The following is a 14,097-nucleotide window of genomic DNA, read 5'->3' as shown; positions in this document are numbered from 1 at the left end:
CTTCCATCAAGTAGAAACTTCTGCTTTTCTCTTTCAAACTTGTCGAAACCAGCAGTTTACTTTGGAAAGTCTGAATGTCTCTTAGTGTATTGCACAGTTTACTAGAATTGTAATCACAATTTCACATTCTTTAGCAGGCATTGAAAATTTAAATTAAAATTCTGATATTTTTGAATGACATAAAATGCCCTATCTTATCTGAAAATTGAAAAACTAATACACAAACGCAAATGGATTGTGAATGGGTGGGATCTGGGCAAATGTGCATTTGTCTAGACAGTGCTGAGTTTCTGCTCATTATTTAGTAGCTTTCATTCTTCTCCTGAGCCAAAATTAGGCTTAGCCAATAAAGCCAAATTTTCCTTCTGGAAGACATGGCAGTGTCTGCCTTGCAGCATGCATCCAAGACCTTACCTGTTTCTATATCAAACATTGTCAAGATCAGGGCATGAAGAATCGGGGCATCCCTGACTCCCCCAACAGATGGCATCTCTTCTTTATTATAGGTGACTTCTGGGGGAACAGAAAGCATACTGATGGCCTGCAAAGCATATCGGGACCTGGCCTTCGAGAAGGGGATCAAAACTCCAGAAATGTATGTATGTGTGGCTGTTTTGCCCCTTCTGAATTTGTCTGTCTGGAGTACTGCTTTATGAAACTAAACCAGATAATCCATTTTCCTGCTCCTTCTCTTCCTCTCATAATTCTGGCCCCCTTCCCCCCTGTCCTAGCCCCTCTGCCCTTACCCTTTCACATTCAGTAAAATTCTAAATGGATCAGCCAGTTATTTTTCAAGATCATTCCCATCCTGCCCCACCCCCAGATCATACATAGTATATACTACAAGCAAAAATAAGATCCTTTTTCCAAAAGTGAGAGTTTGAGGACTACATCTTTGAATCCTGTGATATTGGCAAGTTATTTGGAGCCTAAAGAAAGCTCTCTAGGTACTTTACTTCTGCTTATCTTAGAAAGTGACTTAATATTATAGGCTGCCTCAGGGTATTCTCTGGGAAAACTTTAGTGTGAGGGCTGTTTTCTGGGAGGAAGAATAAAAATATCTTTTTGAGATTTACCCACATTGCCTTCCTTGGACATAAATTTGATGTTTGGTTACATTATTTTTCCTAGACTGTTCCCTTGTACAGTATGTTTATCTTACATCTTAATATTTTTACTGCAAGTATCACTGACAAAGGGGATTTATTGCATATGGTCTCATGCTGTGGTTCATATGTAGCATAAGAGAATAAACCAGGCCGCCATTCTTTCTTCATACGTTGATCTTTGGTGCTTGCAACTTCCTCAGTAGTAGAGATTTTTCTCCTTAAAGGGAACAGATTCGTTGTATGAATGGACTAGTTGAGGAAAGTCTTAAAGCAAATACGCGTGACCTCGTTTTCTCTTTCAGCACTATTTGAAATACTATTTCCAAATGTGTAGGAGAAATGGGGATTTTAGTTTCTTCAGGTTTGTGGTCTTTCAGAGTTGGAAGGGGCCACTGAGAAGGGGCCACTGAGCTGATGCTCGGCCGCTGTGTTCACATTTCTGCTTGAACACGCATTGTGCCGGGAAGCCTTCTTCTCATTCTCACTGAGGTGCCTGTCTTTGGTAGGCAGCTGTTAGCCTGCTCTGCCTTGTGTTGCTCTCACCCAAAGTCTCTGTCCCCCAGCTTTCCGCCTGCCAGCCTTGCTTTATGCTTTGAATCCCTCACTGTGGGATCACTTCTGAGTCCTCTTCCTATTGCCAGAATGATTTCCTAAATAGGAGGGAAGTTTCTGCAGAAAATCAGTGGGCCTCTTTTTGGGCGTGCTTAAAAAGAAAGCAGTATGAACACTTTTAATTTGGGGGAAAATAATCAGAATTTACTCCCGGTAATTTAGATTAGCTGCTAATGATGTTTTCTATTATTTTGGTCTGAATTTCATTATTATTCTCTTCCCTGTCATCTAGTGTGGCTCCCCAAAGTGCCCATGCTGCATTTAACAAAGCAGCCAGTTACTTTGGGATGAAGATTGTGCGGGTCCCATTGACGAAGATGATGGAGGTGGATGTGCGGGTGAGTCCCTCTGGAGGGCCCACTGTCTGTGCTGGGCTCTGATGGCAGAAAGGTCCTTTTGTTGACTAGCCGTTTCCAGTCACACTTAGACGGGTCTGACTGCCTTTGATTGTGGCAGCCAGAATATGAAAAACTACACTGATAGTGGTGATTGACTGCAGCTTCAGTCTTTTCTTTTTTTTCTTTTTCTTTTTTTTTTTTTGAGACAGAGTCTGGCTCTGTCGCCTAGGCTGGAGTGCAGTGGCTCAATCTTGGCTCACTGCAAGCTCCGTCCCCCAGGTTCACGCCATTCTCCTGCCTCAGCCTCCTATGTAGCTGGGACTACAGGTGCCCGCCACCACGCCTGGCTAGTTTTTTTTTTTTTTTGTATTTTTAGTAGAGATGGGGTTTCACCATATTAGCCAGGATGGTCTCGGTCTCCTGACCTCGTGATCCGCCCATCTCGGCCTCCCAAAGTGCTGGAATTACAGGCGTGAGCCACCGCTCCTGGCCTCAGTCTTTTCCTAGGTTCATGAATTCTGAAAGGGAGGTGATCTAGTCACTAACTTGGGACTTGAGAGACACAGGTTTTGCTGTCAGCACCATCACTTTTCCTTTCTTTTCTCTATTTGTAAAATGAACATGGACTCAATTCCCTTAAGACTCTTACCATGGCCTGGGCATGGTGGCTCACATCTGTAATCCCAGTACTTTGGGAAGCCGAGGAGGGAGGATTACTTGAACCTTTGAGCCCAGGAGTTCGTGACCAGTCTGAGCAACATAGTGAGACCCCCGTCTCTACACAAAATTTTAAAAAGTAGCTGGACGTGGTGGCGTGCACCTGTAGTCCTAGCTGCTCGGGAGGCTGGGGTGGGAGGATCACTTGAGCCCCAGGGGGTTGAGGCTGCAGTGAGCTGTGTTCACACCACTGCACTCCAGCTTGGGTGACAGAGTGAGACCCTGTCTCAGAAAAAAAAAAAAAAAAAAGACTCTCACTGTGGTTTAGATTGGCTTGAATTAATACCATTGTCATTATAATAGTGATTATTTTTATGCCTCACGTTTGTATAGAGGAATTTTCTAGTTTCAGTGTTCTGTCAGAATCCCATTTGAGCTTTATGACATTCCAGAGAGGTTGATGAAGCTGTTACATTTTTGTAGTTCACAGATAACAGACGAACAGACTGAAGTAGTGTACTGAGGGTTTCACTGCTGGTAGGTTGTGGGGCTGGGGTTCACGTTTGGCTCTTTGGCCTCTTAGCTCAATATTGTTTTCGCCCCCACAGCGATTCTTTTCTTATTTTGTGCTCTCAGACTATTCTCCAAATGGACTTACCTGGACTCGCCCGTGTCCTGTCACCATGGTGGGATTCAGTCTTCTCCCAGTTGGAGTGGTGAAGGAGGGGGTACTAGTGGAACTGGAACTCTAAGCTGGCAGCCCAGATTGCTCTTGGCAGCAGAAGAGAAGAGTAATTGTGACATAGATTCTCATTTTCCTTTAAACTTTAAATCCCTAGGCAATGAGAAGAGCCATCTCCAGGAACACTGCTATGCTCGTCTGTTCTACCCCACAGTTTCCTCATGGTGTAATAGATCCTGTCCCTGAAGTGGCCAAGGTATATGAGAGAAATGGGCTGCTATGGCAGGCAAATGGATATTTTAAAACAAAGCCTAATGGGGCAGTACTTGGCAAAAAGAAGTGATTTTTATTTTCCTGTTTGACCACAGTAGTGATGAGTGACTCTCATCAGCCCTAGGGGAAGCCGTGCAGCTCTGTTTGAAGCCTCTAAGAGTTGCTAGTCTCTGCTGTGGGGGAGGATAGTACAAGGCTGAGGCCTTTTAAACTGGATATTCTGAAATAGTATTGCCTTTTAGATTGAGATCTGGAAATAATCTGCATGTAGGAATGTGCCCACCAAAGGGTGATATTCCATAAGCTGCCCCTCAGCACCTCCCTCTCCCTTGCGCCTCATCTTGTAGTGACTGAACAGGACCTTTCCCTTGCGCCAGAGGCAGCCTAAATCAGAGCTCTACTCATTTCCTGCTTGATTTTGCAGGGAGTTTGAGGTCATGCATATTTAAATACAAAATAGATACCATATTTCAGATGAATTATTTTGAAGGGAAGATACATTTGAAAGATAAATTTTGTTGGGAATGTTAAAAATAGCCATTTTTTAAAAACATGGGAGGCATAATACAAAACAGCCTTGTGTTTATAGCCCATCTTTCCGCCCATGTCTTGCAGTTTTTATTATAGGGCTATAAAGGAAATTCTCTTATGTTCTTTGTTTTTTGGTACAAGCTGGCTGTCAAATACAAAATACCCCTTCATGTTGACGCTTGTCTGGGAGGCTTCCTCATCGTCTTTATGGAGAAAGCAGGATACCCACTGGAGCACCCATTTGATTTCCGGGTGAAAGGTGTAACCAGCATTTCAGCTGACACCCATAAGGTGAGCTAAGGAGGAGATCAAGTGTTACCAGTTGATTATTTTGACTATTATTGATAAAATAAATTGGTAGCTTCTCCCCAAAGTATAAAATTAACTATAGAATTCTCCTCAGAGGCATGTTTTGAACTCTCTCTTTACCGTCACCAGATCAGCTGGTTCAGGTGATGGGGTATAGTGGTAGAGGTGACAAGCAGTAGTGAAAATGAACCTATTACCTTTATCTCAAATTGGCTAGGAGAATTTCTGTATCCACTGACTGTGTGTAACTAGAGCACGCTAGTGTAGTGGCCCTTGTTTAAAAAGCTCCCTGAAGCCTTGAGCTGATTTGAGGTGGAGGGTAGAGGAGTGTGAGGGTTGGGAGTGGAGTTCCCATGCTGGTAGATAACATTAGAGCTGCTGTGCAACTGGGCTGAGCCTACATGACAAGCGAATGTTGACGTAAGAGTCCTTTGGGAAAGGGGAAGAACCTGTGTGCTCAGGAACATTCAGCATTTGAGATGGCCATGCCTGCCACCCTTGGTGGACTGAGACAAAGTCTCGATCAGTTGATAATGCTATCGAATATACATCCAGATGTAGAAGAAGTATTAGCAGCCTCAGGAATGTGTACCTTGTTTTGATTGCATTTTCAGGGCTTGTTTTAAACTCAAGTATATTAAAGACTTGTTTTTCAAAATCTGTGTGATCTGCAGCCGATTTTCGGTCAGCATCTGTTTTTTCCGTACCACCCAGATAGCGCCTGTGTCCTTTTCCCATAACCATCCGTTTCTGGATGGTTCAGGTAATGAAATTAGTTTCATATTAGTTTTAGTAAGAGTTATTAGGGGGTCAGATGTTCTATAAGGAAACCAGTTACATAGTTCATTTTAAAGCTGGATTAAGTAGCTTTTAGATTCTGAGCACCATTATGTTCTTATAAGCATAATATTCTTAGTAATACTAAGCAAAAAAGATGGGAAGGGGGTCAGATGGTGATTTTAACTCGAAGTGTCAAATTCCATCCTTTCCTGGCTTCCACTGCAAACTTATCCTTGTTTTTATCCTGACATATGGCCCCCAGAGAAATACTTTAAATAAGGTAAACCACATGCTGGGCAAGAGAGGGAGTAAACCGATTAACTGGGCACTGTTCTTCCCTGGGTCTCAGATTCCTCATTCCTAACATAGAGAATTTAAACTCTGTCTCTTAAGTTCCTACTACCCTTTAGCATTTTAAGTTTGAATCTTTAATGTGAGTGGGAAACATAACAGAGAAACTGAGAAATATATAGGATTTCCTTTGCATGATGAGAGTTCTGGGACAAGATCTGCCAGACAGAACTGTACTCTCACTTTTCTTGTCTGCTGCTTCTTCCACAGTATGGCTACGCCCCGAAAGGCTCATCATTGGTGTTGTATAGTGACAAGAAGTACAGGAACTATCAGTTCTTCGTTGATACAGATTGGCAGGGTGGCATCTATGCTTCCCCAACCATCGCAGGCTCACGGCCTGGTGGCATTAGCGCAGCCTGTTGGGCTGCCTTGATGCACTTCGGTGAGAACGGCTATGTTGAAGCTACCAAACAGATCATCAAAACTGCTCGCTTCCTCAAGTCAGAGTATGTGTGGAAGACTGGGGTTCTGCCTTGTCTGTTGCTTTTTTTTTCCTAGTAGGCTCAAGGCACCTGCCTGGCTAAGTATCCATAGCCCTAGCCCACCTGTTGTCTCCCGCGAGACAGAGGGTTTAGGGCAGCAGCTAAGGAGTGTGGTGCTGGCCTGGGAGGATAAGCTCCCTTTCTCTGCCCTGACTTTTGGAGGGTCTTCAGAGATGGGGGCCTCATTTGTAGGTTGTCTCATCTCTATGAATGTCTTAACAACTTGCAGCTCTTCCCCTAACCATTGTACAATTTAATGGTTAGAACAGTGATTCCCAAACTTGAGCATGCATCCTAATCACCTGAAGGGCTTGTTAAAACACAGATAGCTGGGCCCACCCCTAGAGTTTCTGATTCAGTAGAACTGGGATGGGGTCTAAAGACTTCCATTTCTGGAGATACTGATGCTACTGCTCCAGGAATCATACTTGAAGAATCATTGGAATAAGAAAATAATTAGAAATGGGCCAGAAGGAAAGAGGAAACGAGGACAATGAAATCTTGGGTTAAGCCAAAGCCAGAACAGGCTGCATGCTTTGTCTGATGTATCTGTTAACATCTTATCTGCCCATCTCTCTATGTGTCACTTGGATTGGGGAGGCTTTTTAAGTATATTGAGGGGGAAGGAAAGCTGCCAGCAGGCATTTCTCATTTGAAAAAGGTCCTTGGCCAGGTGCGGTGGCTCAGGCCTGTAATCCCAGCACTTTGGGAGGCCAAGGCAAGAGGATCTCTTAAGCCCAGAAATTAAAGACTAACGCGAGCAACATAGTGAGACATTATCTCTACAACAAATTTAAAAATTAGCCATGAGGCCGGGTGTGGTGAGTCATGCCTGTAATCCCAGCACTTTGGGAGGCCGAGGCGGGCGGATCACCTGAGGTCCAGAGTTCGAGACCAGCCTGACCAACATGGAAAAACCCCATCTCTGCTAAAAATACAAAATTAGCCAGGCGTGGTGGCGATGCCTGTAGTCCCAGGAGGCTGAGGCAGGAGAATGGCTTGAACCCGGGAGGCGGAGGTTGCAGTGAGTTGAGATGGCACCATTGCACTCCAGCCTGGGCAACAAGAATTAAACTCCATCTCAAAAATAAATAAAAATAAAAATTAGCCACATGTGGTGGTGTGCACCTTTGGTCCCAGCTACTCAGGAGGTTAAGGCAAGAGGACTGCTTGAAGCCCAGCAATTTGAGGTTACAGTTAGCTATGATCACAACACCACTGCACTCCAGCCTGGGTGACAGAGCAAGACCCTGTCTCAAATAAGCAAACAAACAAATAAAAATTATATATATATATAAAAGGTCCTCCTATAGCTCTGATAGGGCCATTGTTAAGACCTGCTATGCTGTTTCTTGCTTTAGGGATTATATATGACTTTTTAGAACTGTGGAGATGAGCAGATTATTTTTCCAGAAATTTTTTTTAGTACATCTTTTGTGTCTCAGAAACATCTAGGGGAGTATAATTGGTAGTTGGGTAGACAGGTTTGAAGTCAGTGATTCTGAGTGATTGGATCTAGATGGGGTTTGGGCCTTGGAATATTTTTATTATTCCGTCTATGATTCTGATCTCAGTGAGAACCAGTGATCCCAGTGTAGCCTTCTTTTTGAAGATGAGAAGACTAAAGCCCAATGGGTTAGATTGCATTCATTATAAGGAAGACTTTGAATGATTAAAGAGATAGTGACCAGAGGACTATATGTGACTGGGTTTACTTTTTCTTCCTTTATTTATTTTTTTTTAAGACTGGAAAATATCAAAGGCATCTTTGTTTTTGGGAATCCCCAATTGTCAGTCATTGCTCTGGGATCCCGTGATTTTGACATCTACCGACTATCAAACCTGATGACTGCTAAGGGGTGGAACTTGAACCAGTTGCAGTTCCCACCCAGGTAAGCTTGAAGAAGCCTCTTTGCCTTGTTTTGCTCCATGACTTTGGAAGAACTTGGGTACGGTAACCTGAAGTATAGAGTTTGACTGCTAGAGGCTAGCACTTTAGTAGCAACTGTAATATCTAAAGGATTTCTCTCTTATCACCTGGAATTATTAGATACAAAGAACAAGACCTTTAAACTCTGGCAGAATTAGATACAAAGAACAAGACCTTTAAACTCTGGCAGAATTAGATGACAACCTCCCTAGACCAGTGGTTAGTCATGAGGTTTTCTCCCACTCTCTAGCCTTTCTACTCTCCAATCCATCTTGTACACAGCCATTATAAAATACTCGTTGCCTGGCTAATATTTAGTTCAAGACCTTCCCAGGGGGTCTCTGATCATTCAGACCTGCTACTGCCTTCTTTAGTAGACTTTTCTAACCTAATCTTCCTTGATACCTTTGCGTAAATGCACCACTCCAACTGAGTATAGGTCTGTTTATGTCCTCTGTGTACAACTTAGCCTTCCACACGTTGGTCCCATCTGGACTATCTTTTTCCCTCTTCACAATTCCACTAAACCCCACTAAATTCCTTCAGGGCAAGGTAGAATTTCTTCTGTGCTCTGAAGTCCTTTAAGACCCCAGCCATGTGACCCTGTCCCCACGAGAGCACATGGGGGCTGATTATCTAAGATAAAAGTGTTCCATTGACGGTGATGTGGTTGAAGCAGTGGTGGTGGAATTTGTGAGGGGATGGGTGGGACAAAGCAGCCAACCCTGTTCATCCTCTTAGCTTGGTTCTCAGTCGCGCTTAGAAGCTCTGAGGCCAGCCCATGCCTGACACCCCAAGCATCAGACAGCCCAGATTCCCGGGACTGGGAACAACTTGGATGACTACACTTGTCAGAAATAATGTGAAAGGGCAACCAGGACATTCCCATATTTGGGGCTGTATTATTTTAGAACATTTTTTCTTTCTTCAAGGTTCATCTCTCTCTCTTCTTTCCTAGTATTCATTTCTGCATTACATTACTACACGCCCGGAAACGCATAGCTATACAATTCCTAAAGGACATTCGAGAATCTGTCACTCAAATCATGAAGAATCCTAAAGCGAAGACCACAGGAATGGTAGGGACACTTGGAGTTTTTTTTCTTCTCTTGGAAATTTAGGTGTTGGTGGAGAGTTTGAAAGAATTAAATGACTTGGAGTCTGTTCCTGGTTCTGCCCCTTTGCCACAGACATCTTTTATTTGTTGACTGGAGCTGATGATCTCTGCATCACCCACCCCTTAGGGTTGCTGAAGTCTCAAATGAGCTACACTATAAAGCACCTTGTAAGTTAGAGACCTCTGTATAAAAGCAGCTGGTGGCAGTGTCCATTTGAAAAGAAAATTTTGACACAGGAAAGATAGTAAACATGTTTTCTCTGGAATTTTCTTAGGCTAGTCCCTTTATGCAAAAAGGCCGACTGGAAAGTCCCTGTGAAAAATTGACTACGCCACCTACTTTTCTGATAGAGTGATGGGATGCCTAAGGTGGAAATGGGGTGGGGCAGTGCACACGCGACGCTAGGATTCGGGGAGAAGGGGCTCACTGCCACAGTTTTATTCTTGCTCCTGGACCCAGCCTCACTAATAAATGTCTCTTTGTTTGGATTTGTAGGGTGCCATTTATGGCATGGCCCAGACAACTGTTGACAGGAATATGGTTGCAGAATTGTCCTCGGTCTTCTTGGACAGCTTGTACAGCACGGACACTGTCACCCAGGGCAGCCAGATGAATGGTTCTCCAAAACCCCGCTGAGTTTGGACCCTTTCTAGTCTCAAGGGGCTTCCAGCCTTCAGAAGGTTCTTGGGTATGAAACAGGCCGTGCACAACTTTGACATCTGGTCTTGCTCCATAGAGCACAACTCAAGATACACCATGAGACAGCTTGAGCCTCAGGATTCTTGTTCTTCCTCTTGTCTTCCTTTTGTGGTTTTTCATTTGAAGACCCCGGAGAATTCCATTACATAATGATTTTGCCCTTGTTATAAATGTTACCCTAGGAATTGTTTTAACTATTTCCTTTTCTAAACTCTACCTTTCAACTTCACTTAAACATTGTGTGGTAGCTCTGACCTGTCCTGATTCTTTAGAGAAGCTGGGGTACAGTTTCTGAGATAGCTAGAGTTTCTTTGTTATCTCAGGCAGGAGGCATTTACGTAACAGATGTTTCCCCAGCTGGGTGTGAGGTGTACTTTAAGCAGGAGGCTTTTACAGCCCTCTCTCTTTTTTTTTTTTTTTTTTTTTTTTTTTGAGATGGAGTTTTGCTCTTTTGCCCAGGCTGGAGTGCAGTGGCACGATCTCAGCTCACTGCAACCTCCACCCACTGGGTTCAAGCGATTCTTCTGCCTCAGCCTCCCAAGTAGCTGGGATTACAGGTGACCGCCACCATGCCTGGCTAATTTTTCTATTTTTTTTTTAGTAGAGACAGGATTTCGCCGTGTTAACCAGGCTGGTCTTGAACTCCTGACCTCAGGTGATCTCCCTGCCTCAGCCTCCCAAAGTGCTGGGATTACAGGCATGAGCCACCGTGCCTGGCCCTCTCTTTCTTAAGAGTAGGTTCGTTGTCTCTCTTAGAATCACTTCTATTGCAACTCATTTCTTTTTCCAGGACACAGATCGACCAAGCTGCTGTTCCCTATTCTGCAGGACAGGATTATTCTAACATACCTGCTTCATCCACCCAGGCAGGGTTTGGGGTGGTCTCATCTGTGCCTGCAGTCCCCATTTGACACTTGGTTGCCACCATCTTTGGAGATTATTATTGGAATGATGCTCCCATTGGCTTGTTCTTATTACCATGGACTAGGAAGAAAACATGGTTTCCAAATAATGGAGGAGCTTTTGGCCATGGTGCTGCCTTCCTGAACTGGCAGTGGTCAGAATACATCTGAACCCTGTCCTGGGCTGGTGATGAGCAGACACCAGGCCTTTTTCTATGCTTTTCTGAATATCAGAGTAGGATGAACACCCAGATTCAAATATGTCACCAAAGTTGGTGGTGATCCTTCCCTGCACCCTTAAGCCATTATGTAATGAAAATATGTTTGCTTGAAGGAACAGCTCAAAGCACCTTCACAAGTTGCCTTGACTTACCCTAGGTGGGTGTGAAAGAGCACCCATAGCAAGGAAAATTTTCTCTAGTAGTGTGTTCTTCTGCCTCTTCCCCCTTGATTCAGCTTTCAGAGGTACTATGGCAGTTTTGCCTCAGTTGCTGGACAGTTCTCAGCCCTGGCTAAAAGGGAGCAGTACAGGGAGAGAAACAGGATAGGAAAGCAGAATGGCGAGCAGCCTATGGCCCAGGGCCTGTAATCCCTTCCCAAGACTAGCTGCTCAGGGTGGTGCAGGGACAGGACCAGACCCCGCGCCCACTTCCTGCCCTCTTTCCCCTGTAGGGAACTCTCCTGTAGGCTGAGCCACTGTCTTGCTCTAATGACATCATATCATGTGCCTTTCTCCACAGCAGTGAGCAGTGAGCTACTCCTGGCCCAGGGCCTAGGGGAAATGGATCAGTCTTTGAGGTTTCTATTTGGGGAGGGCAGTACTTAAGACGAGTCAGGAGACACTTTCCTCTGTTCCTTTCCCCATCTCAGGGACTCCTGAATATTCAGCCTCCTCAAGCTGGTATCTTCTAGTTTCCTCCACTGGGAATGCTGGCTGGGAGAGCCGTGACTACCAGACTTTTCCTCAGGCTCCTTGGCATGTTAGTCTGAAGTGTTCTTGAGCACTGTACTACTAACCCAACAACTGTGACTAGCTGGTCATGCCATTCAGGGCTGGTGTGGCATTCGTGTGTGTGTGTGTGTGTGTTTGTTTCCTGTTTGCCCCGCAGTGCATTGTGGGATCCAAGAGTGGGTTTTGTGTGTGTGTGTGTGTGTGTGTGTCAGAGGGAGATCTGGCAGGTACCTCTTTGAGAGTAGCTGTGGTCAGAGCTGTGTGGTCAGTGCATTATGTTGGATGAGGTCCAGGAACCCAGAGCCACCCAGCAGACACCACTGTGGCTTGCCAGCCGCCAAGATGGAGAAGCTTGTGCCCCTATAGAGTGTCTCCCCAGGACCAGACCCTGAGCCACTCGCTTCCTCTGTGCTGTGACAACATTGGTGCCAGGGGAGATGGTGTTTTTCAAAGGGACCTACTGTAGCCACTTTAATTTACAATTAAGAGCCTTAGTTTGACTTAAGACTTTTATAGGCTTTTCATTTTGTATTTTTGTGTATGCGTGCATATAGCAGCTACTCTGTAGCAGAGGTGGGTAGAGAGTCTTAATAGTATCATGTTGTATGCAGATGTCACATCGGCCTCTGCAAAAACTGTACTGTCTTGTTTCTGCATCAGACTTAAGTAGTCATGTGAATACACTGCTGAGTCACTTTTAATATTACGAGTTTTATACTGGGAAAAAGGTACTTGCTTCTTTTAAATCTGTCTTCTCTAACCTCCCCCTTACCATTTCAATGCTCCTTTCCTAATTTCAGCAATAATCTCAAAAAGCAATTAAATAGTTAAATGACCCTAATTGTAATTACTGTGGATGGTTGCATTCATTTGATTACTTGGGCACACACGAGATCACAAACGGGGCAGTGGCCATGCTTGAATGGGCTCCTGGTGAGAGATTGCCCCCTGGTGGTGAAATGGTCGTGTGTGCCCACTGATACCACGAGCAATGAAAGAGACACAGTTAAGCAGCAATCCATCTCATTTCCAGGCATTTTAATAGGTTGCTGATTGGTCCCTGTACTGGGAGTGGTAGTCGTACCTATTTCAGAGAGGTCTGAAATTCACGTTCTTAGTTTGCCAGGGACAGGCCCTATCTTACATTTTTTTCCATCTTCATCATCCACTTATGCTTACAGTTTGCTGCTTACAATAACTTAATGATGGATTGAGCTGTCTGGGTGGTCTCTAGCCGTCTGGGCAATGTGGTTCTGTCTAACCAAAGGGCATTGGCCTCAAGCCCTGCATTTGGTTTAGGGGCTGACAGAGCTCTTCAGATCATCTTCACACACATGTAACTGCTGGACATCTTATTCTATTATGAATAAGAAATGAGAAGTTTTTCAAAGGGTTAGTCAGGATCTGAAGGCTGTCATTCAGATAACCCAGCTTTTCCTTTTGACTTTTAGCCCATTCAGACTTTGCCAGAATCAAACCAAGGACTGCTTTTTTGCTACAGTTTTCTGCCAAATGGCCTAGTTCCTAAGTACCTGCAAACCAGAGAGAAGGAGGATCCAGGATATGCTTGGATGAGGAGGCCTGGCTCATCTAGGAAGCCATGTCTGGGGTGCTTATTGCTGCTCCATACAGCTGTACGTAAGCCCCTTTGCCTTCTCTGTAGGTTCTTGGCAGCAATGAGCAGCTTTCAGCCAGTGACACAAGTAATTACTGAGTCCTAATTTGATAGCCACCAACTATACCTGGGTAGGCAAAGTCAGATTTTTGAGAACCTTTTCTTGATTTGAAGTTTTAATTGCCTTATTTTCTTTTATGCTTTCCTCTGTCTTGTAATCTCTTCTCTTCTTAATATCTTTCCCTAGAATTTCAATTATTTGGATTAATTTTAGAATAAACCTATTTATTTCTTAAAAAAAAAAAAGTGTTACCTGTGTCTTTGTCTCACATACATGTGCTTCATACAGCTGCAGTGCTGCCAAGGTTGGCTTTATTTTTTGGAGACGAGGTTTCGCTGTCACCCAGGCTAGAGGGCAATGGCATGATCATCACTCACTGTAGCCTTGACCTCCTAGGCGTAAGTGATCCTCCCACCTCAGTCTCCCGAGTAGCTGGGACCACAGGTGTGCCACCATGCCTGGCTAATTTTTCTGTATATTCTGTAGAGACAGTTTCTCTATGTTGCCCAGCCTAGTCTCTAACTCCTGGGCTCAAATGATCCTCCCTCTTTGGCCTCCCAAAGTGTTGGAAATACAGGCATGAGCTGTCCCTGCACTGGGCAAACATTTTTCAACCCTTGACACATGAAAATAAGCAGAGGCAGGAATGTAATGTAACAGTATAGTCCATACCTCGGCGTCTGGCATCTGTCC

The 14,097-nt window shown here is 44.4% G+C and overlaps 1 protein-coding gene across 3 annotated transcripts in view; it reads left to right on the top strand.

The window, feature by feature from the left end:
* Nucleotides 1-13,649, top strand: part of SGPL1 (sphingosine-1-phosphate lyase 1) — a 62,386-nt gene extending 48,737 nt beyond the window's left edge. For all 3 annotated transcript variants that reach the window (XM_028826520.2, XM_077946649.1, XM_028826519.2), the window contains 8 exons: nucleotides 507-595; nucleotides 1,954-2,059; nucleotides 3,556-3,654; nucleotides 4,344-4,493; nucleotides 5,853-6,091; nucleotides 7,873-8,019; nucleotides 9,016-9,136; nucleotides 9,671-13,649. In XM_028826520.2, coding sequence (XP_028682353.2) covers nucleotides 507-595; nucleotides 1,954-2,059; nucleotides 3,556-3,654; nucleotides 4,344-4,493; nucleotides 5,853-6,091; nucleotides 7,873-8,019; nucleotides 9,016-9,136; nucleotides 9,671-9,811 — 1,092 coding nt within the window. In that variant the 3' untranslated portion in view covers nucleotides 9,812-13,649. The remainder of the gene's footprint in view (nucleotides 1-506; nucleotides 596-1,953; nucleotides 2,060-3,555; nucleotides 3,655-4,343; nucleotides 4,494-5,852; nucleotides 6,092-7,872; nucleotides 8,020-9,015; nucleotides 9,137-9,670) is intronic.
* Nucleotides 13,650-14,097: the final 448 nt, after the last annotated feature.

The sequence above is a fragment of the Macaca mulatta genome, chromosome 9 (genome assembly GCF_049350105.2).
Source record: "Macaca mulatta isolate MMU2019108-1 chromosome 9, T2T-MMU8v2.0, whole genome shotgun sequence".
NCBI lineage: Eukaryota > Metazoa > Chordata > Mammalia > Primates > Cercopithecidae > Macaca > Macaca mulatta.
The sequence above is the reverse complement of the archived record's forward strand: the minus strand, read 5'-3'. Positions and strand labels throughout refer to the sequence as shown.